This window comes from Crotalus tigris, unplaced genomic scaffold (assembly GCF_016545835.1).
Source record: "Crotalus tigris isolate CLP2741 ecotype Arizona unplaced genomic scaffold, ASM1654583v1 scf7180000018891.247784533:1973344, whole genome shotgun sequence".
Classification (NCBI taxonomy): Eukaryota; Metazoa; Chordata; class Lepidosauria; order Squamata; family Viperidae; genus Crotalus; species Crotalus tigris.
The window spans coordinates 1,388,841-1,407,272 of record NW_024097260.1 but is presented as its reverse complement, the minus strand read 5'-3'; the positions used below and the strand labels follow the sequence as shown (position 1 = coordinate 1,407,272).

Genomic DNA, 18,432 nt, shown 5'->3' with positions numbered 1-18,432 from the left:
TGACAACCTTAAGATATGTGGACTTCAACCTTAAGATGTGTGGACTTCAATCTAATGATATGTAGACTTCAACTGCCAAAATTCCCCAGCCAGCATGACAATCTTAAGACGTGTGGACTTCAACCTTAAGATGTGTGGACTTCACCCTAATGATATGTAGACTTCAACTCCCAGAATTCCTCAGCCAGCGTGACAATCTTAAGATGTGTGGACTTCAACCTTAAGATGTGTGGACTTCATCCTAATGATATGTAGACTTCAACTCCCAGAATTCCGCAGCCAGCAAGGCTTTCCCTCCACTTCTAATTCACCAAGTCTGCACCTTCAGCTACATGCCTTGTTTTACATCTTAGTTTAATCTATGTTTTTAAATGTATGGGTTGAGTCCCATCATTTCTTCAGGGGGGGGGTTAGAACAAGCAAAGATGGTGGCTTTAACTTCGTGATGGAAGCCCTACCCCTTTTTTACCAGTCATGGATGCCATCTTTGTTTTTTGACCCTACCCCCAGATGACTTTGATTTTGGGGAGGATATATTAAATTTGAAACGTATACATTCCAATTATTTCCATGCTCCAGAGGGTTCCATTTTTTGTAAAAAAAAAAAAAAATCCACTATACCTTTCTGTCTGCAATAAATCCAGATAATTTATACACTCTCTCTGCCTCAGCCTTTCTGCTGAATTTCTGGCACCATGGCACAGCTGCTAATTCGATGTTTTTTTTTATTGCACTGTTCCGTCTTTTTTTTTAAGGGTATTTGTAAAATAATAACACTGACAAAAAGATCAACAATATAGATATAAATATAGATATGTTAAAAAAAAACCATACTACTACCCTGGACTGGTAACTTTTTTTTCTTCACAAATTAATCAAAAAATCTCAGAGCAGTTTGCAATCATAAAATATACATACAACCAATCTAAGCCCAATGCAATAAACAAGCGTCAAGAAATATGAGCGTCATCAAATTAAAAAGAAATTGTTCAAAATAGCCAAAAAAACACCCACTTTAAAAGAACACCAATCAAAATGAGACAAACATTATCTGAATTTAGCCACCACAAAAAAAAGAACGTGTTTTTTTTTTAAATTGCAAAAGGAATCACGGTTTAGCACTGGGCTCTTCAAACTTGGCCCTTTTATGACTTGTGGACTTCAACTCCCAGAATTCCTCAGCCAGGCATGAGGAATTCTGGGAGTTGAAGTCCACAAGTCATAAAAGGGCCAAATTTGAAGACCCATCTTAAGGGGAAGCTATTTCATATGACAAACAGGAACCTATCTGCTTCTTCCTGTTTTTTCTGCTTACAAGGTTGGTGTAAGCCAGCCAGGGATCCAACCCTACTCAACCAGGGATCACATCTAGGCTACGTTGGAGCCATGTCCTTGGTGGAGAGCTGTAGCTCCAGGCAAAGAAGAGAAGATCCAAACTTCAGTCCATATTTCCCAGTAGGGATGAAACCATTCTTTTAGCTAGTCAAACTAAGCTGACGTGAAGAAGCTTCCAAGGTTTCCATAGGAAATCCTCATTGACATTGAGATTGCATAAAGAAAGTCCTACACTCAGTCCCAGGATCCTATACAAGGGCTGGGTCAAGTGATTGTGGAAATTGTAGTCTTATGCATCTAGAGATGTTGGAGAAGACTCTTGGGAGTCCCTTGGACTGCAAGGAGATCCAATCAGTCAATCCTAAAGGAAATCAACCCTAACTGTTCCTTGGAAGGCCAGATCCTGAAGCTGAAACTCAAATACTTTGGCCACCAAAGGAGAAGACAGGACTCCTTGGAGAAGACCCCGATGTTGGAAAAGATTGAAGGCAAAAGAAGGGGATGGCAGAGGATGAGATGGTTAGATAGTGCCATCAACGCAGTGGGTGTGAGTTTGGGCAAACTCAGTTAGTCAGTGGAGGACAGAGGGTCCTGGTGTGCTATGGTCCATGAGAAGGGTCATGAAGAGTCAGAAAAGATTTAGCAACTGAAGGCAACGTCTTGGAAAAGAAGAAGATCCCTTAAAAGGGGGTCCCAAATATGTTTTTTCACTGGGCTTTCTTGTTTTCTATGAAGATGTTTCGCTTCTCATCCAAGATGCTTCTTCAGCTTCTCTCCGAGCTGAAGTTGAAGAAGCTTCTTGGATGAGAAGCGAAGCGTCTTCAAAGAAAAACAAGAAAGTCCAGTTGCCTCCTGAAAAAAAAACATCTTCGGGATAACTATGACTTGGAGGACTGTGAATCTCCATAGACTTAAAAGGGAGTGTTTTCTGAATCGGAGTGAAGTAAAACATCATTGCCACCTTCTGGCAGACAGTATTATGCAGGAACCAAGCCCTAGGAACTCTTGGCATTTCGAGGCTTCCTACAGTCATCTCAGCCCTTCCGTTGGAGGTGAGAATAGAGAGAAATGGCAATCTGGCTACACAGCCGGAACTTCTTCCACAGGCCAAAGTGCAAGATTGCTGCGGACACATTGTTATGAATTTAGAAACCCTTTTTAGTTGACTTTCACCAACGTCACCCTTCAGAGGTCTTCAGATAGAAGAGGAAATGTGACCTGGATGTTCTCCAATAAAACTATTTCTAGAGATAAATTTCTTTGAGGCCTCAACTGAGGTAGGAAAAGAGGATTGGCCCAATTCTGATGCAAGATTTAAAATACTCATTGTTCAAGTTCCAAAGGAAACCCACCCTATCTACTGTATCCAGGGCTTTTTTTGTCATAGAACGCCCAGAACGGAGTTCTGGCACCTTTTTTGGATGGAACCTTGTAGGGTAGGCAAGGCGGGTTGTATGACATGTGTGACTTCTGGCACCTTTTGTTTTTACAAAAAAAGCACTGTCTATCTATATCTATATCTATATATCTATATATCTCTATCTATCTATCTATCTATCTATCTATCTATCTATCTATCTATCTATCTGTGTCTGTCTCTCTGTCTATCTATATCTATATCTCTATCTTTATCATCTATGTATTTGTCATCTATCATCTATCTAACATTTATCTAACATCTACAGTATCTATCATCTATCATTTAACATCTATCATTTATCATCTATCATCTATATCTATATAATCTAACATCTATCATCTATATCTAGGTCTATCTATCATCTGTCTAATATCTATTTATCATCTATCATCTATCACCTATCTATCATTTATATCTATCTATATCTATATCTATCTATCTATCTATCTATCTATCTATCTATCTATCTATCTATCCATCCATCCATCCATCCATCCATCCATCCATCTATCTATCCATCCATCCATCCATCCACCCACCCATCCACCCATCTTAGATATTTTACTATATCTGGCCTTAGGGCTGATTGATTGATGCCCGAATCCAAGAAAACTCAGGATTCCCCTTGTAGGAATCTTATCAATAGAAAGTTGTGGAACCAATTCATACCTCGGACTTGCTTTACGCATCGCCTGGGAGATACTTGAGAGGTCACCCGAACAACCTTCAACAAATTGAAACAGGCGAAGCAAATGGATCACTAATCAAATCAATTTCCTCCAAGGGAAATTGATTTGGAATTGAAAGGGAGAGACGAGTCGAGCGTGATTGGGATTGTTAAGCCAGAACATCAAGTTGATGAATAACAGCCATTATGTCTCACTGTACAAGACGTTAGAAGTGGAGGAACTGCCTGCCCAAGTGATTGGAGTTAACAAGGGGAAGATTTAGGCCATGGGGTGGAGAGAAAGTGAAGGATCTGTAAGGTTTCAAAAGATCAGGAAGATGGCCAATCCTCAACCTGAAACTCAAGAAGAAACTGGACAGCCGAATCTCAAGGACCATACTGGTATTACAGGACAGACCAAAATGATAAGAGTTGGAAGGGACCTTGGAGATCTTCTAGTCCAGCCCCCTGCCCAAGCAGGAGACCCTACACCATTCCAAACAACTGGCAGTCTTCACCAGTGATGGAGCATATGTAACTTCTGGAGGCACGTCCCAAGCTACTGTTTCAGGAGACAACTTGACTTTCTCGTTTTTCTTTGAAGATGTTTTGCTTCTCATCCAAGAAGCTTCTTCATAAGCTCTGACTGGATGCTGGGGAATGGAAGGATTGATAGTCCTTGCAGGCAGCTGGTCATTTGCCTTCTTTTAGAGAGTTGTGAGGCCATTTGGAGGCTTACCTGTGTCCTCAGGGTCACCTGAGTGGTGCAAAATGGCTGTGGAACCTTCTTGGCTGCAGGATGTTTTCTGCCCTGGATCCCTTCACTGTTGAAGACGGGCGCAAGCCATTGGGGATGAGTCTGTGTTGTCTGCATCTCATCACAGGACCCATTTGTGCTTCAGTTTGAGATGCAGACAACACAGACTCATCCCGAACAGAGGCAGGCAGCTCCACTGATTGACCATTCTCACCGCCAGGAAATTTCTCGTCCTTTCTAGATTGGTTCTCTCCTTGGTTAGTTTCCATCCTTTACTGCGTATCGGATGATGGGATAATATCAACGCCCCACGCCCCCCAACATATGACCACCATCTTACTCGTTTTCAGCAGACCTTACAACACCTCTACTCTTTCTCTTTCTCTCTTTTCTCGTTTGTAAGTCTACTTGAAGTAAATCACATGAGAGGTATGTTTGCCCAGCCTGTTGTAAAATTAACCAGTGGAACAGCTTGCCTCCAGAAATCGTGGGTGCTCCATCACTGGAGATTTTAAAGAAGAGACTGGACAGTCACTTGTCTGAAATGGTATAGGGTCTCCTGCTTGAGCAGGGGGTTGGACTAGAAGACCTCCAAGGTCCCTTCCAGCTCTATTCTGTTCTGTTCTTCAACTATTCTATTCTATTCTATTCTATTCTATTCTATTCTATTCTATTCTATTCTATCCTATCCTACAATCTTTCTATTCTATTCTATTCTATTCTATTCTATTCTATTCTATTCTATTCTATTCTATTCTATTCTATTCTACTGTCTACTCTACTCTACAATCTTTCTATTCTATTCTATTCTATTCTATTCTATTCTATTCTATTCTATTCTATTCTATTCTATTCTATTCTACAATCTTTCTCTTCTCTTCTCTTCCGTTCTGTTCTTTTCTATTCTATTATCCAAGCTTCCAACTTTGTCACTCTGTTATTCTATTCTGAATGCTGATAGGCTTAAAAGTTATCTATGATTTTTTATTATTTTTTTGTCAACAATGCATCGTCTGGAAAAGTTTGGGAAATCACTGCCTGCAGAATGCTAATGGGATTTTTATTCACTTTATTTTAAAGATGTTAGATCAGGGGTTTCTGTCTCCCTTGCTCCTCCCTGCCTTCCAAGCTTTATTGCCTGGGTGATTTATTCTTCTCGCCATTATCGGAAAGCCAAAAAGTGATTTCTCTCACTGAAGTCAGCTGTTCACAAATTCCAGCAGATGTTCCTATTTCCATGGTGCTTTGAGCCTGCAGAGTAGGGAGGGGATAGGAGCCCACCTCTCTTATGCATCATTCTGTCTGTCTGTCTGTCTGTCTGTCTGTCTGTCTGTCTGTCTGTCTGTCTGTCTGTCTATCTATCTATCTATCTATCTATCTATCTATCTATCTATCTATCCATCCGTCTATCTATCTATCTATCCATCCGTCTATCTATCTATCTAAGTCATAAACAGTTCTCTGCCCAGGATGATCAAGCCTGGCTGTGAAGATAGCAAAAGGGAAATGCATGGAGCAGGAGAGGTTTTGTGGGTCCTTGTGTTTTCAAAAGGAACCGGGCAAGAATTGGGGGTACACCATGTTTAATAATAATAATAATAATAATAATAATAATAATAATAATAACAACAACAACAACAAGAGTAGTAGTAGTTGTAGTAGTAGTAGTAATAGTAATAATAATAATAATAATAGTAAAGTTGGAAGGGACCTTGGAGGTCATCTAGTCCAACCCCCTGCTCGGGCAGGAAACCCTACACCATTTCAGACAAATGGCTGTCCAGTCTCTTCTTAAAAACTTCCAGTGTTGGAGCATTCACCGCTTCTGGAGGCAGGTGGTTCCACTGGTTAATTCTCAGGAAGTTTCTCCTTAGTTCTAAGTTGCTTCTTTCCTTTGTTAGTTTCCATCCGTTGCTTTTTGTCCAGCCTTCAGGCGCTTTGGAAAATAGGTTGGCTCCCTCTTCTTTGGGGCAGCCCCTGAGATACTGGAACACTGCTATCATGTCCCCCCTCGTCCTTGTCTTTGTTAAACTAGACATATCCAATTCCAGCAGCCGTTCCTTATATGCTTTAGCCTCCAGTCCTCTGATCATCTTTGTCGCTCTTCTCTATACTCTTTCTAGAGTCTCAACATCTTTTTTACATCGTGGTGACCAAAACTGCATGCAATATTCCAAGTGTGGCCTTACCAAGGCCTTGTAAAGTGGTATTAACACTTCATGTGATCTTGATTCTATCCCTCTGTTAATGCAGCCTAGCACTGTGTTGGCTTTTTTGGCAGCTGCAGCACACGGCTGGCTCATAAAAACGTGGAGATGCTGGCGATTGAACCCGGGGCCTCATACATGCAAAGCATGAGATATGTTCTGGCAAGCTCAAAAAAGTGGAAGTTTACCAAAAGAGCAGGGTAGCGGTGACATTGGCAAATTGGATTTTCTGCCAAGCTGAATTTCTGAGACTCCTCGATCAATTAGTGCGGTCACAAGTGAGGTTTGTGCTTCCCCACAAGATTTTCTCTTACAAGGTTGTGTTATGAATTCAGTGCCTCCGATGGGATTGTCAAATCTTGCCCCGAAAAGCTATTTTCTCAGGAATCTACCCTTTGATTCCTCTCCCATCTGCAGATTGTCTACAGTTCCTTCTCTTTTCTTTCTCAGCATCCTCAAATCTCTTACTCTGCGGATGGGGCCAAAACCCCAGTTGCAAAAACTTAAGAGGCAGGAATCTGGCTGAAATAAATAATTCTGTGAAATCGCTTCGGAAAAAAGAGAAAGACGAGAGGCAAAAAAATAAAAAAGGTGGCAGGATGGTGACAATGCAGAATGATCCCATTAACAAAATGTAGACCGTCGCCAAATTAAATTAGTTTTAATAAAATAACTGCTCTGTGCAGATAGGACTGTTGGGAACAGTCCTGTAATGTTCTGAGATTCTGTTTTGTGGGAGGAGTAGGAAGGAAGGAAGGAAGGAAGGAAGGAAGGAAGGAAGGAAGGAAGGAAGGAAGGAAGGAAGGAAGGAAAGAAGGGAGGGAAGGAGGGAGGGACTGGAAGGAAGAAGGGAGGGAGAGAAGAAAGGAAGAAAGGGAGGAGGGAGGGAAGAAGGAAAGCTGGGAGGGAAGGAGGAAAGGAAGGAAGGCAAGAAGGAAGGAAGAAGGGAGGGAGAGAAAAATGGAAGGGAAGAGATAGGGAAGAAAAGAAGGAAAGGTGGGAGGGAGGGAGGGAAGGAAACAAAGGAAGGGTAGGAAGGAGAGAAGGAAGAAAGGGAGGAAGGAGGTAAGAAAAGAAGGAAAGTTGGAAGGAGGAAGAGAAGGAAGAAAAGAAGGAAGAAGGGAAGGAGGGAGAGAAAAAAGGAAGAAAGGGAAAAGAGAGGGAAGAAAAGAAGGAAAGGTGGGAGGGAGGGAAGGAAGGAAGGAAGGAAGGAAGGAAGACATTCTAGACTAGGATAGAATAGAATAATCTGAATTAGATACATTTACATGGCCAATGTAAATAAAACGAGGGGTGAGCAACGTCAGAAGGTTGCTGGAAAATACACAACATTCCCCAGGGCATCTATGAGCCCGTGACATCATGGACAATGGGATTGGAATTCCCTGCCCAAGAGACCACTGAAGACGGAATCGCGGCCTTGTACTTTTGAGTTCTCTTTAGGAAAAAAAATATCTCCCTTTGCTTTTTGCCATCGGCAATTTGCATATCCAATTGGACTGAATTGGTGACGGTAGCCAGGGGGGAGAGCCAAAAAAAAAAAAAAAAAATGCTCCAAGAGCTTGCCACATTGGTTTTCCACTCACATCACTTCAAGCCTCGCTATATAAATAAATGGATCGTGGCTTCAGCGCACCGAAGGAAGGGCAGCGCCTTTTGAGATTGCCGCAAAAAAAAAAGGAGAATTAAGCTTTCTATCGGAACATGTCTCCTTAATGTGTTGACACATCTGTTTCTTTCTTCCCCACGAACAGGTTAACGGGAAGCTCCCTCCGTGGCGCATTGTGCCATTCCCGAGATCACGATGATCAGCAAACCAATCTCATTAGAGAAAGAGTGATTGGCTGGATGATGGATTAAGATGGATCCTTGGTGGTCTCTGAACTTGTTTTCTTTCTTTTTTCTTTTTTGCAGATGTTTCATGGTCCAATCAGGGAACCTCATCAGGGCTGGAGGAAGAAGACGAGACAGAAGAGGAGGAGAGAGGGAAGAGGACTGGGTGGTCCTTGGTGGTCTCTGTTTTCTTGCAGACTTTTCGTGAGGCCACTTGGTAGCGACTAGAAGGAATCCGGCTGTTGCTAGCACTAAGGAAGTCACCTGGTTGAGTTATGAAACATTTGCAAGAAAAACAACGGAGGGAAGCTAACCAAAGAGAGAAGCAACCTGGGACTAAGGAGAAACTTCCTGACAGTGAGAACAATTAACCAGTGGAACAACCTGCCTCCAGAAGTAGTGAATGCTCCAACACCGGAAGTTTTAAGAAGAGATTAGACAACCATTTGTTTGAAATGGTTATAGGGTTTCCTGCCCTGAGCAGGGGGTTGCACTAGATGATCTCCAAGTTCTCTTCCAACTCATCATCATCATCATCATCACCATGAAAAAACCAACAGACACCACAGTCGTCATCCTCCTTCTCCTCCTCCTCTTCCTTTCTAGCACAGATGATGTTACTTAGACAGGTAATGAAACGTCTGCAAGAAAATCACCAAGCTCAGAGAGCACCAAGGACCCCAGAGTTCTCCTCCTCCTCCTCCTTCTCCTCTCCCCTTGCAAACCTCATTCCCTTCCAGCACTGATGATATTACCTAGTTGGGTACTGAAACATCAGAGAGCACCAAAGACCCCACAGTCCTCCACCTCCTGCTCCTCCTCCTATCCCCTTCTAGCACTGATGATGTTATCTAGTTGGGCAATGAAACATCTGCAAGAAAACCACCAAGCTCAGAGAGCACCAAGGACCCCATAGTTGTCCTCCTTCTCTTCTTCTTCCTTCTCCTTCCCCTGATGATGTTTCCTAGTTGGGTAATGAAACATCTGCAAGAAAACCACCAAGCTCAGAAAGCACCAAGGACCCCACAGTCGTCGTCATCGTCATCCTCCTCCTCCTCCTCCTCCTCATCCTCCTCCTCCTCCTCCTCCTTTCTAGCACAGATGATGTTACCTAGACAGGTAGTGAAACCTCTGCAAGAAAACCACCAAGCTCAGAGAGCACCAAGGGCCCCACCGTTCAATCCTGAGCTACAAAGGTTCTCTTTTATCAACGAACCAAGTGCTAAGAAAAATGTCTTCTTCCATATAGGAGTGATGAAGCAGCTGAGCCAACCTCACTGGTTTTCTGTACAATGGTTGTACAAAAGGAGTGTCTTCGGTGTTACAAAGATTAGACCATGAGATACAATCTGGAATTCAGGAGAAACTTCACAACCATGAGGACAATTAATCAGTGGAACAGCTTGCCACCGGACGTTGTGGGTGCTCCATCATTGAGGTTTTTAAGAAGAGACTGGACAGCCCTTTGTCTGGAATGGTATAGGGTCTCCTGCTGGAGAAGGGGGCTGGACTAGAAGACATCCAAGGTCCCTTCCAGCTGTATTCTGATTCTGTTACTCGTTTCAGGATCTTAAGCCAGGAAAGTTTGTTTCCTTAGTCTGTTGTCCAGCCTAGGTAGCGCGAAGAGCAACTGCGAACCAGGACCGATTTGCTGGACAGAATGGTGGACTGTTCACTGCTGGGGGGGGGGTCTTCTGCTCAGATGCTCTGAACAAGCAGAGACAAGATCAAAGCATCTCCCTTCTCCTGCAGAGACCCAAAGCATCCTTCCCCTGACCGCCTATCAAAGTAACATCAGAATGGAGAAATAGGGCTAATTATTTCTTTAAAAGCCCTAATGTACTTCGAATTTGTGATTCTTCATTAGGGGGACAAAGCAGCTGAGTTGAGCAAAGTGCCCTGTTTTTCCTGGTAATGGGGCAAATTAGGAGAGAGAGCCGGACCACAAAAAGCTCAGATACAGCATCCTTTAGTGAGGGTGCCTTTACACGTGATTGAGGTTCTATTAGAACACGGGTGTCAAACTCGCGACGTCATGTGACTTTTTTCCCCCAATGCCAGCAATGGAGTGGGGGCGGTTTTGGTGTGATGCATCTGGCCCATGGGCCGGCAGTTTGATACCCCTGCATTAGAACATGCAAGGTCCTTCTAGATGGGTTCCTGATTCTTAAGGGGAGGCAAGAAAACTGATTCTTGAAAGCTCACATTGACATTCTGCTTTCCTTCCTTCCTTCCTTCCTTCCTTCCTTCCTTCCTTCCTTCCTTCCTTCCTTCCTTCCTTCCTTCCTTCCTTCCCTCCCTCCCTTCTTGCTCCTTCCCTCCCTCCTTCCTTCCTCTTCTTCCTTCCTTCCCTCCCTCCCTTCTCTCCCTCCTTCCCCTCCCTCCCCTTCCTTTCTCCCTCCCTCCCTCCCTCCCTCCCTCTTTTCCTTCCTTTCCTTCTCATTGCCTTCCCTCCCTTCTTTCCTTCCCTCCCTCCCTCCTTCCTCTTCTTCCTTCCCTCCCTCCCTCCCTCCCTTCCTTCTCTCTCTCCTTCCCCTTCCTTTCTCCCCCTATCCTTTTCTTCCTTCCTTCCCTTCCTTCCTTTCCTCCCTCCCCTCCCTCTCCTTCCTTCCTTCCTTCCTTCCTTCCTTCCTTCCTTCCTTCCTCTCTTCTCTTCCTCTCCCTCCCTTCTTTTTCTCCCTCCCATTGCCTTCCCTCCCTTTCTCCCTTCTCCTCCCTTGCTTCCTCCTCTCCATTGTTTCACTGCAACCACGGGTCCCCTCAGCGAAGAGGTCCTTCCCATTTTGATCAACATCAAAGAGAACACCAATGCTCCGTGTGCTGAAGCCCAGGATCGCACTTACCTGCTGCGTGCATTCGCCTTGATCCGGTGACACATCACAGTGATAGTTGAATGCTTCCCACCATTACTGACCTCCTGCATCACTTCCCACTGCCGTAGGTCGCTGATTTTGGTGCTCAGGATGTTCACCCCTTTTTTCACTTTTGCCCTGTTGGAAGGAAAGTTGCAAAAAAAGAAAAATTAGATGCAGGAGAGTGATCATTCCAATGGGCACGTGTCTATCTCTACCTACTTAACTCCACTAGAGAAGGACTTTTCTTTGAACGATAATATTTGGCCTCACGGCCAAAGAGCTTTCTGTTTTTCTCTCGCGTTCCCTGGCTGTGTGAAAACTTCTTTCCCATTCCCCCAAAGAGAACCTTGTCCAAAACACACAAACGAGCCTAACAAGCCACAAAAGCTAAGACATCTCACCATGTCAAAGCCAGTTTGTTCTAGTATTTAAGCTACCAGGCTAGAAAGCGGGAGACCGTGAGTTCTAGTTTAACCTTATGCAAAAAAGCCAACTGGGAGATTTGGGGTCAATCACCAGGAGCTGGTGAGTTCTAGTTTCACCTTAGGCAAGAAAGCCAACTGGGTGACTTTGGATCAATCACCAGGAGATGGTGAGTTCTAGTTTCACCTTAGGCAAGAAAGCCAACTGGGTGACTTTGGATCAATCACCAGGAGACTGTGAGTTCTAGTTTCACCTTAGGCAAGAAAGCCAACTGGGTGACTTTGGATCAATCACCAGGAGATGGTGAGTTCTAGTTGTTGGACAAGGTTAGGAGCACAATCTAGACCCGTAGGACCAAGCAACATAAAGGGAAATGGGTGGGCGGGAAGCTGGAATAGAACAGAGAAGGCTGGTGTTGAAGCTGTGAGTTAATTAACTGCCGTATCAGACATTTACAAAAAAAAAAAAAAGAAAGTGTGGCTCCCTTTTTGTCACCAGCACAATGGCTATTTTAATAAAAGCAAAGAGAAACTGGGGCAAAGAAGCTAATCCGTAGTTATAGAAATCAGGAGTGCAAAACTCTTAATACATTGAAGGTCTTACAAAGTGCCCCAAGATTTACCTTTGAAATAAATATGGAGAGGCATAATCAGTTATGCTTGGATATCTCTCTCTCTCTCTGTCTCTCTGTCTCTCTGTCTCTCTCTCTCCCTCCTCTCTTTCTCTCTCTCCTCTCACCTCTCTCTCTCTCCTCTCTCTCCCTTTCTCTCTCCTCTCTCTCCTCTCCTCTTTCTTTTCTCCTCTCTCTCTCTCTCTCTCCCTTTCTCTCCTCTGTCTCTCCTCCCTCCATCTCTCTCCCCTCTTTCTTTTCTCCTCTCTCTCTCTCTCTCTCCCTTTCTCTCCTCTGTCTCTCCTCCCTCCATCTCTCTCCTCTCTTTCTTTTCTCCTCTCTCTCTCTCTCTCTCTCTCTCTTTCCAGATTTATATAACGTCCAACAGATGAAGACAAATTAAATCAGGAAGTTAAAGAGGTTCTCTTTTTTCTTTAACTATGGCTTTGTTGGTAGGAAAGGGTCAGTTCCCAGACATAGCAATGTTGCACTTATCCTAGCCATACTTTTTATGTGCATGGGAACAAGTAGTCTGATGCCACTATGTAGCCGGACAAGCAGAAGAACTGGTGGAGCGCATCCATGAACACCAACTAGCAGTCAGAAGAGATGATAACACCTCCCAAACCTCACAACAAATGGACAGACTCAACCCTGGTTTCCTTCTAGAGCATTCTAGATCAAGCTAAATCTGGGCTAGAGAATTCCTGAAAGCTAGGCATTCAGAAACATCAGCCATCAACAGACACAGAGAGGTACACTACATTTACAAATCATTCAAAAGAAAATAATAACAATAACACTTAGACTTCTAGACCACTTCACAGTGCTTTATAGCACTCTCTGAGTGTTTTGCAGAGTTAACATTTTGCCCCCAACAATCGGGGTCCTCATTTTACCAACCTCGGAAGGATGGAAAGCTGAGTCAGGAAGCATAAAGATCAGAACATATTCTCTCCAGCAGTCTACACCCAGATAAGCAAGGATTGACACCAGAGAAACAACCAAACAGGAAAGCATGCCCTAATCAAAGGAAAGGAAAACCATACCACCACCAAAATGGGCAAGGCAAACTGCTGTATATAAAAACAGGAAACAAAACACACTTCATACTAATGATATTTCCTAGTGGGGGTAACGAAACATCTGCAAGCAAGAAACCAAGCTCAGACAATACCAAGCACTCCATAGTCTGATTTTCTCCTCTGTAGACACACACACACACACACAAAAACACCTGCATTGGACTTGCTTAAGAATTAGATGGGAACCCACTGAGAGACACCAAGGATGCGCCATTGGGAAGTCCAATGTCATAAAGTCCACTTTGTGACAAGGAGACTGGATGGTGGATGGTGCTTTTCCTGATGCAGTGTGTTGTCCAGATGGCAGCCATATCAATCAGCTAAACAGATAACGAAATAAAGAAGAGAGGTGTTTTTTTAAAAAAAGAAAAGAAAAGGAAAAAAGAAAGAAAGAAAGAAAGAAAGAAAGAAAGAAAGAAAGAAAGAAAGAAAGAAAGAAAGAAAGAAATTGCTGCTGCAACTTTCATGGTGGCCAGGATAGGGATGAATTCATTTGCAATGCGCAGCAAGATCTGTGCACTTCAGGGTAAAGCTGCGCATGTTGCTCACAGAGTGAATGGGAATTCAAGCCCTACATTTGGTCATCAAAAGAAACCATGCACATTAAAAAGCGCAGCTGCAGAACGAAATGCTTTATTTTTAGCCCAGAATATGAGCTGGTGTTCTCTACGGTGAACAATATATAACCAATCAAAGCGCTCTCTCTCTCTCTCTCTCTCCTCTCTTTCTCTCTCCTCTCTCTCTCCTCTCACTTTTCTCTCTCTCCCCCTTTCTCTCCTCTCTCTCCTCCCTCCCTCCCTCTTTCTTTTCTCCTCTCTCTCTCTTTCTCTCTCCTCTCTCTCCCTTTCTCTCCTCCCTCCCTCCCTCTTTCTTTTCTCCTCTCTCTCTCTCTTTCTCTCCTCTCTCTCTCTCTCTCTCTCTCTCTCAGTTTCCATCCCTTGTTTCTTGTCTTGCCTCCTGGTGCTCTGAAAAATAGGTTGACCCCCTCCTCTCCTTTGTAGGAGCCCCTCAAATATTGGAAGACTGCTATCATGTCTCCCCTAGTCCTTCTTTTCACTAGACTAGGCACAAGGAGGAGTTTACAAGCACTCCAAGAAGCCGTTATTCCCAGGGAATATTCTGGTGAGACACGATGTCCGTTGGGCCACCGGGAATTGAAAGTGACTACACCACAAAGAACGATCACCTGCCTTTGGAATATCTAATGCATCCAATAAAAATGGTAAAGACGCTTGGTCTTGGCTACTATCAACAACTATTAGCTCTAAATCAAACTCCTTTCATGCAGAAGAATTTTTCCTAGTAGTGGACTTGGGTTTCTTCCGCCTTAATATCCACTACAGCCCCGTCTTTGAAAAAGCTCAATTTTTCAATCAAGCTCTGCCTTGGGGGCCAAAGGAAAAAAAAAACACACATAATAGAAACAACGAGAAGGGAGAGCCATTTCCGCACTGTATGTGGAACTCTCCGAGGAGAAAGTAAAACCGCTGCTCAAATCAAAGATGGCAGGAGATATAATGGGCCTCTCTAAGTGGTTTCTTATTGCGCTCGAGTTCTTATTACAGAATTTCCGCCCACCCCCTTCGACATTGGGGGGGGGGGAACGACTCCCAATTCTTTCCTCGCTTGCCGTTGCAAGCTCAGAAGCCAGAAGGAAAGGAAATAAGAATCTTGTACCTTCGAGGCAGCTAGGAAAATCAGAAGACCTTGTAGGAAACCCCTGGGATACGGGTAGTCCTAGGCCAGGGGTAGGCAACCTTGGCTCTTTGATGACTCGTGGACTTCAACTCCCAGAATTCTTGAGCCAGCCATGCTGAGGGGAAGGGAGAGGTTTCCAAGCTGAGCCAGGAATTCTGGGAGTTGAAGTCCATGAGTCATGAAGGGGCCAAAGTTTTCCCCATGCTGGCTCAGGAATTCTGGGAGTTGAAGTCCATGAGTCATAAAAGAGCCAAGGTTGCCTACCCCTGGACTAGGCTTACAACAACCGTCAGTGTTAGAAGGGGGTAAAGTTCCTGGAATGGAGGAAAGGGGGCAAAGAGGAGGAGAAAGAGGAATGTTGGGTCTTTGGCGATCTCTGAGCTTGGCTGTTTTCTTCCAGATATTTCATTGCCCAACTAGGTACGGTAACATTATCAGTGCTACAAGGGAGTGGGTTTGCGAGGAGGAGGAGGAGGAGGAGGAGGAGGAGGAGGAGGAGGAGGAGGAGGAGGAGGAGGAGGAGAAGAAGAAGAAGAAGAAGAAGAAGAAGAAGAAGAAGAAGAAGAAGAAGAAGAAGAAGAAGAAGAAGAAGAAGAAGAAGAATAAGAAGAAGAAGAAGAAGAAGAAGAATAAGAAGAAGAAGAAGAAGAAGAAGAAGAAGAAGAAGAAGAAGAAGAAGAAGAAGAAGAAGAAGAAGAAGAAGAAGAAGAAGAAGAAGAAGAAGAAGAAGAAGAAGAAGAAGAAGAAGAAGAAGAATTATTATTGTTGGGTCATTGGTGCTCTCTGAGCCTGATTTTTTCTTGAAGATGTTTCATGACCTATCTAGGAAACATCATCAGTGCTAGAAGGGAGTGGGGTTTGTGGAGAGGAGGTGGAGGAGGAAGAGGAGGTGGTGGACTGTGGGGTCTTTGCTACTCTCTGTGGGGTCTTTGCTGCTCTCTGAGCTTGGCTGTTTTTGTGCAGACATTTCATTACCCAACTAGGTAACATCATCACTGCTAGAATGGGGTTTGATCTCTGTTTATATCCCAACACAATGCTGCAATCAAGGACCTACAAACTTAGACAAGCACCCAAACAGTCAACAACAGCCTAATCAAGGAATCTCCAAGAACCCTCCCACCACCACCACCAACAGGACAAGCCATTTGTCTATAAACATAGAGCAGACCCCACTCACCTTCTAGCACTGATGATGTTACATAGTTGGGTAATGAAACATCTGCAAGAAATCACCCAAGCTCATAGAGTGCCAAGGACCCCATAGGTTGAAAAGGGCAGACAAATACAAAATAATTCCAGTTTAAGGTATAATTTCTTGGATAAGCAACAAATCAACATTGTGTAATCCTTGAAGACTTCACCTACATCTTTGCACCAAGCCTCCCTCAGCAGCGAGCAGAAGACATATGGTTGAGTTTACCCCATGAACGACTTCCCTCTTTGTATCTCAGGTAAAATTCAGTCCTCTACATCAGCTGTATTTTTAATCAGCATTCTTAAGAGTTGCACCCCAAGCTACGTGCTGCTCAGGATAACCTCTAGACCAGTGGTTCTCAACCTGTGGGTTGGGACCCCATTTGGGGTCGAATGACCATTTCACGGGGGTCGCCAAACAATGCAGTCCGCCATTTTTTTCCCCCTTTTCCTTAGCTGTGCTACTCCCTTTTATTCTATTGGCTTTTGAAAGCCAATAGAATAGACTCTCTTGAATAGAGTCTAATTCTATTGGCTTTCCAAAGCCAATAGGAATTGTCCAGGCTGTCTCTGCCCTGCTGAGCCCGCCAAAAGTCCCATTCTGCAAACGGTGCTGCACCAGTTGAGTAGTTCTCGATTTACGACCGGTTGAGTAGTCCTCGACTTACGACCGGTTGGGGGTCGCAGCATTAAAAAGGTTGAGAACCACTGCTCCAGACTCTATTCCCTCGTTTGAGCAAGCAAGTCTTGGTTAAATCAAGGAACTCAAAAAAGCAGAAAATATTTTGTGACAATTACCAATGGCCAGTTCAAAAGACAGCTGCAAGTAACCACCCCCCCTTGTAGATTTAGATCAACCAGCAAAAACCTCGACGTCCTTCAAAGTCCAGAGGATCCTCCAGAACATCGGATCACTTGATCGCCAACCCGTCTCTTCCCCCAGAGCAGCTTTGACAACTGTGAAACCATTTGAAAAACTCAACTAGAAGGTCAAGATGCTCTGGGTGTGTGTCTGCGTTACTCAGTGCTTTGTTTCCCAGATGAAATCTGAGCAAAAATAAATGTATTTGCGCACTCTTACAAGGGTCCTTTGTTTCGAGCAAAAGACTAAAACACTGGGCCCTGAAAAGGAACATGACATGAGTGGCCTTTATTGAAAATACACATGTTTTCTTATGATCTAAAATATTCCCTCACAAATCTGGTGACTTCCAAGGACGTTCAGCTGCCCGCTGTAATTTCTAAGCTGATCTAAAATAAACAAGGCCATCTACTTCTACCTCCATCCCATGTTGTTTGATTGGAGATGCCAAGCTACCATTTTGGGGTATCATCCTGAATTTTATTAGTTTGAATTAAGGTCGCTTCAGCTGGGAATCTCATTGTGGCGTCAGATGTGCTCAGGGATAGAATCCCAGCATGGTTTTAACTGAATAACAGAATTGGAAGGGACCTTGGAGGTCTTCTAGTCCAACCTAGTCCAAGAATGTTGAGCCATTAGAGAAAACAAGGCTAAGAAGATGCAACTGTTGACCAGCGGAATGTGTAACCTCCATTGTATCTCTGTCCATAACCTTCAGTGGCCTCCATCACCCTCATGGATAAAGCAAACAGGCCCATAAGAGGAAACCATGCAGATCATTTCTGGATACAGTTTTGTCCCCTGAGAAGGAGACTAATCTCCATTAAAGCTTACAAGATATAGGATTCTCACAGTCATCCTGGAAGTCAAAGCCATTCACAGTTCTGCTTCCTTAAGCCAGTGTTTCTCAACCTTGTTCATTTTCAGGTGTGCGGACTTCAACTCCCAGAATTCCGCAGGGTCTGGCTTCTCTTGAGAACAGACTCTATGGTTGCTGGAGCTGAATGGGTTGGTTTACCCAAGGCTTTAATCCAGAATAACAGAGTTGGAAGGGCATATTGGAGGTCTTCTAGTCCAGCCCCCTGCTCAAGCAGGAGACCCTAGACCAGGGGTCTTCAAGCTTGGCCCTTTTATGACTTGTGGACTTCAACTCTCAGAATTCATCAGTCAGCATGCCCGAAGTCCACAAGTCATAAAAGGGCCAAGTTTGAAGACCCCTGCCCTAGACCATTTTAGACAAATGGCTGTCCAATCTCTTCTTAAAAACCTCCATTGTTGGAGCACATACAACTTCTGGAGGCAAGTCCAGAATGCTTCAGCTATCACTGAGCAGAAACTGGGAAATTGACTACAGTTGTCATTGACTACCATAGGAAATTGACAGCTCCTGTAGCTTGTCTGGTTCCTTGCTCAATAGTAGTAACTACGAGAGGGATCTCGGAGTCCTAGTGGACAATCACTTAAATATGAGCCAGCCATGTGC

At 44.0% G+C, this 18,432-nt stretch overlaps 1 protein-coding gene across 1 annotated transcript in view; it reads right to left on the bottom strand.

The window, feature by feature from the left end:
* Window positions 1-18,432, bottom strand: part of TMEM132C (transmembrane protein 132C) — a 127,678-nt gene that overhangs the window by 39,671 nt on the left and 69,575 nt on the right. Inside the window, exon 3 of the mRNA XM_039357335.1 lies at window positions 11,063-11,209. Coding sequence (XP_039213269.1) covers window positions 11,063-11,209 — 147 coding nt within the window. The remainder of the gene's footprint in view (window positions 1-11,062; window positions 11,210-18,432) is intronic.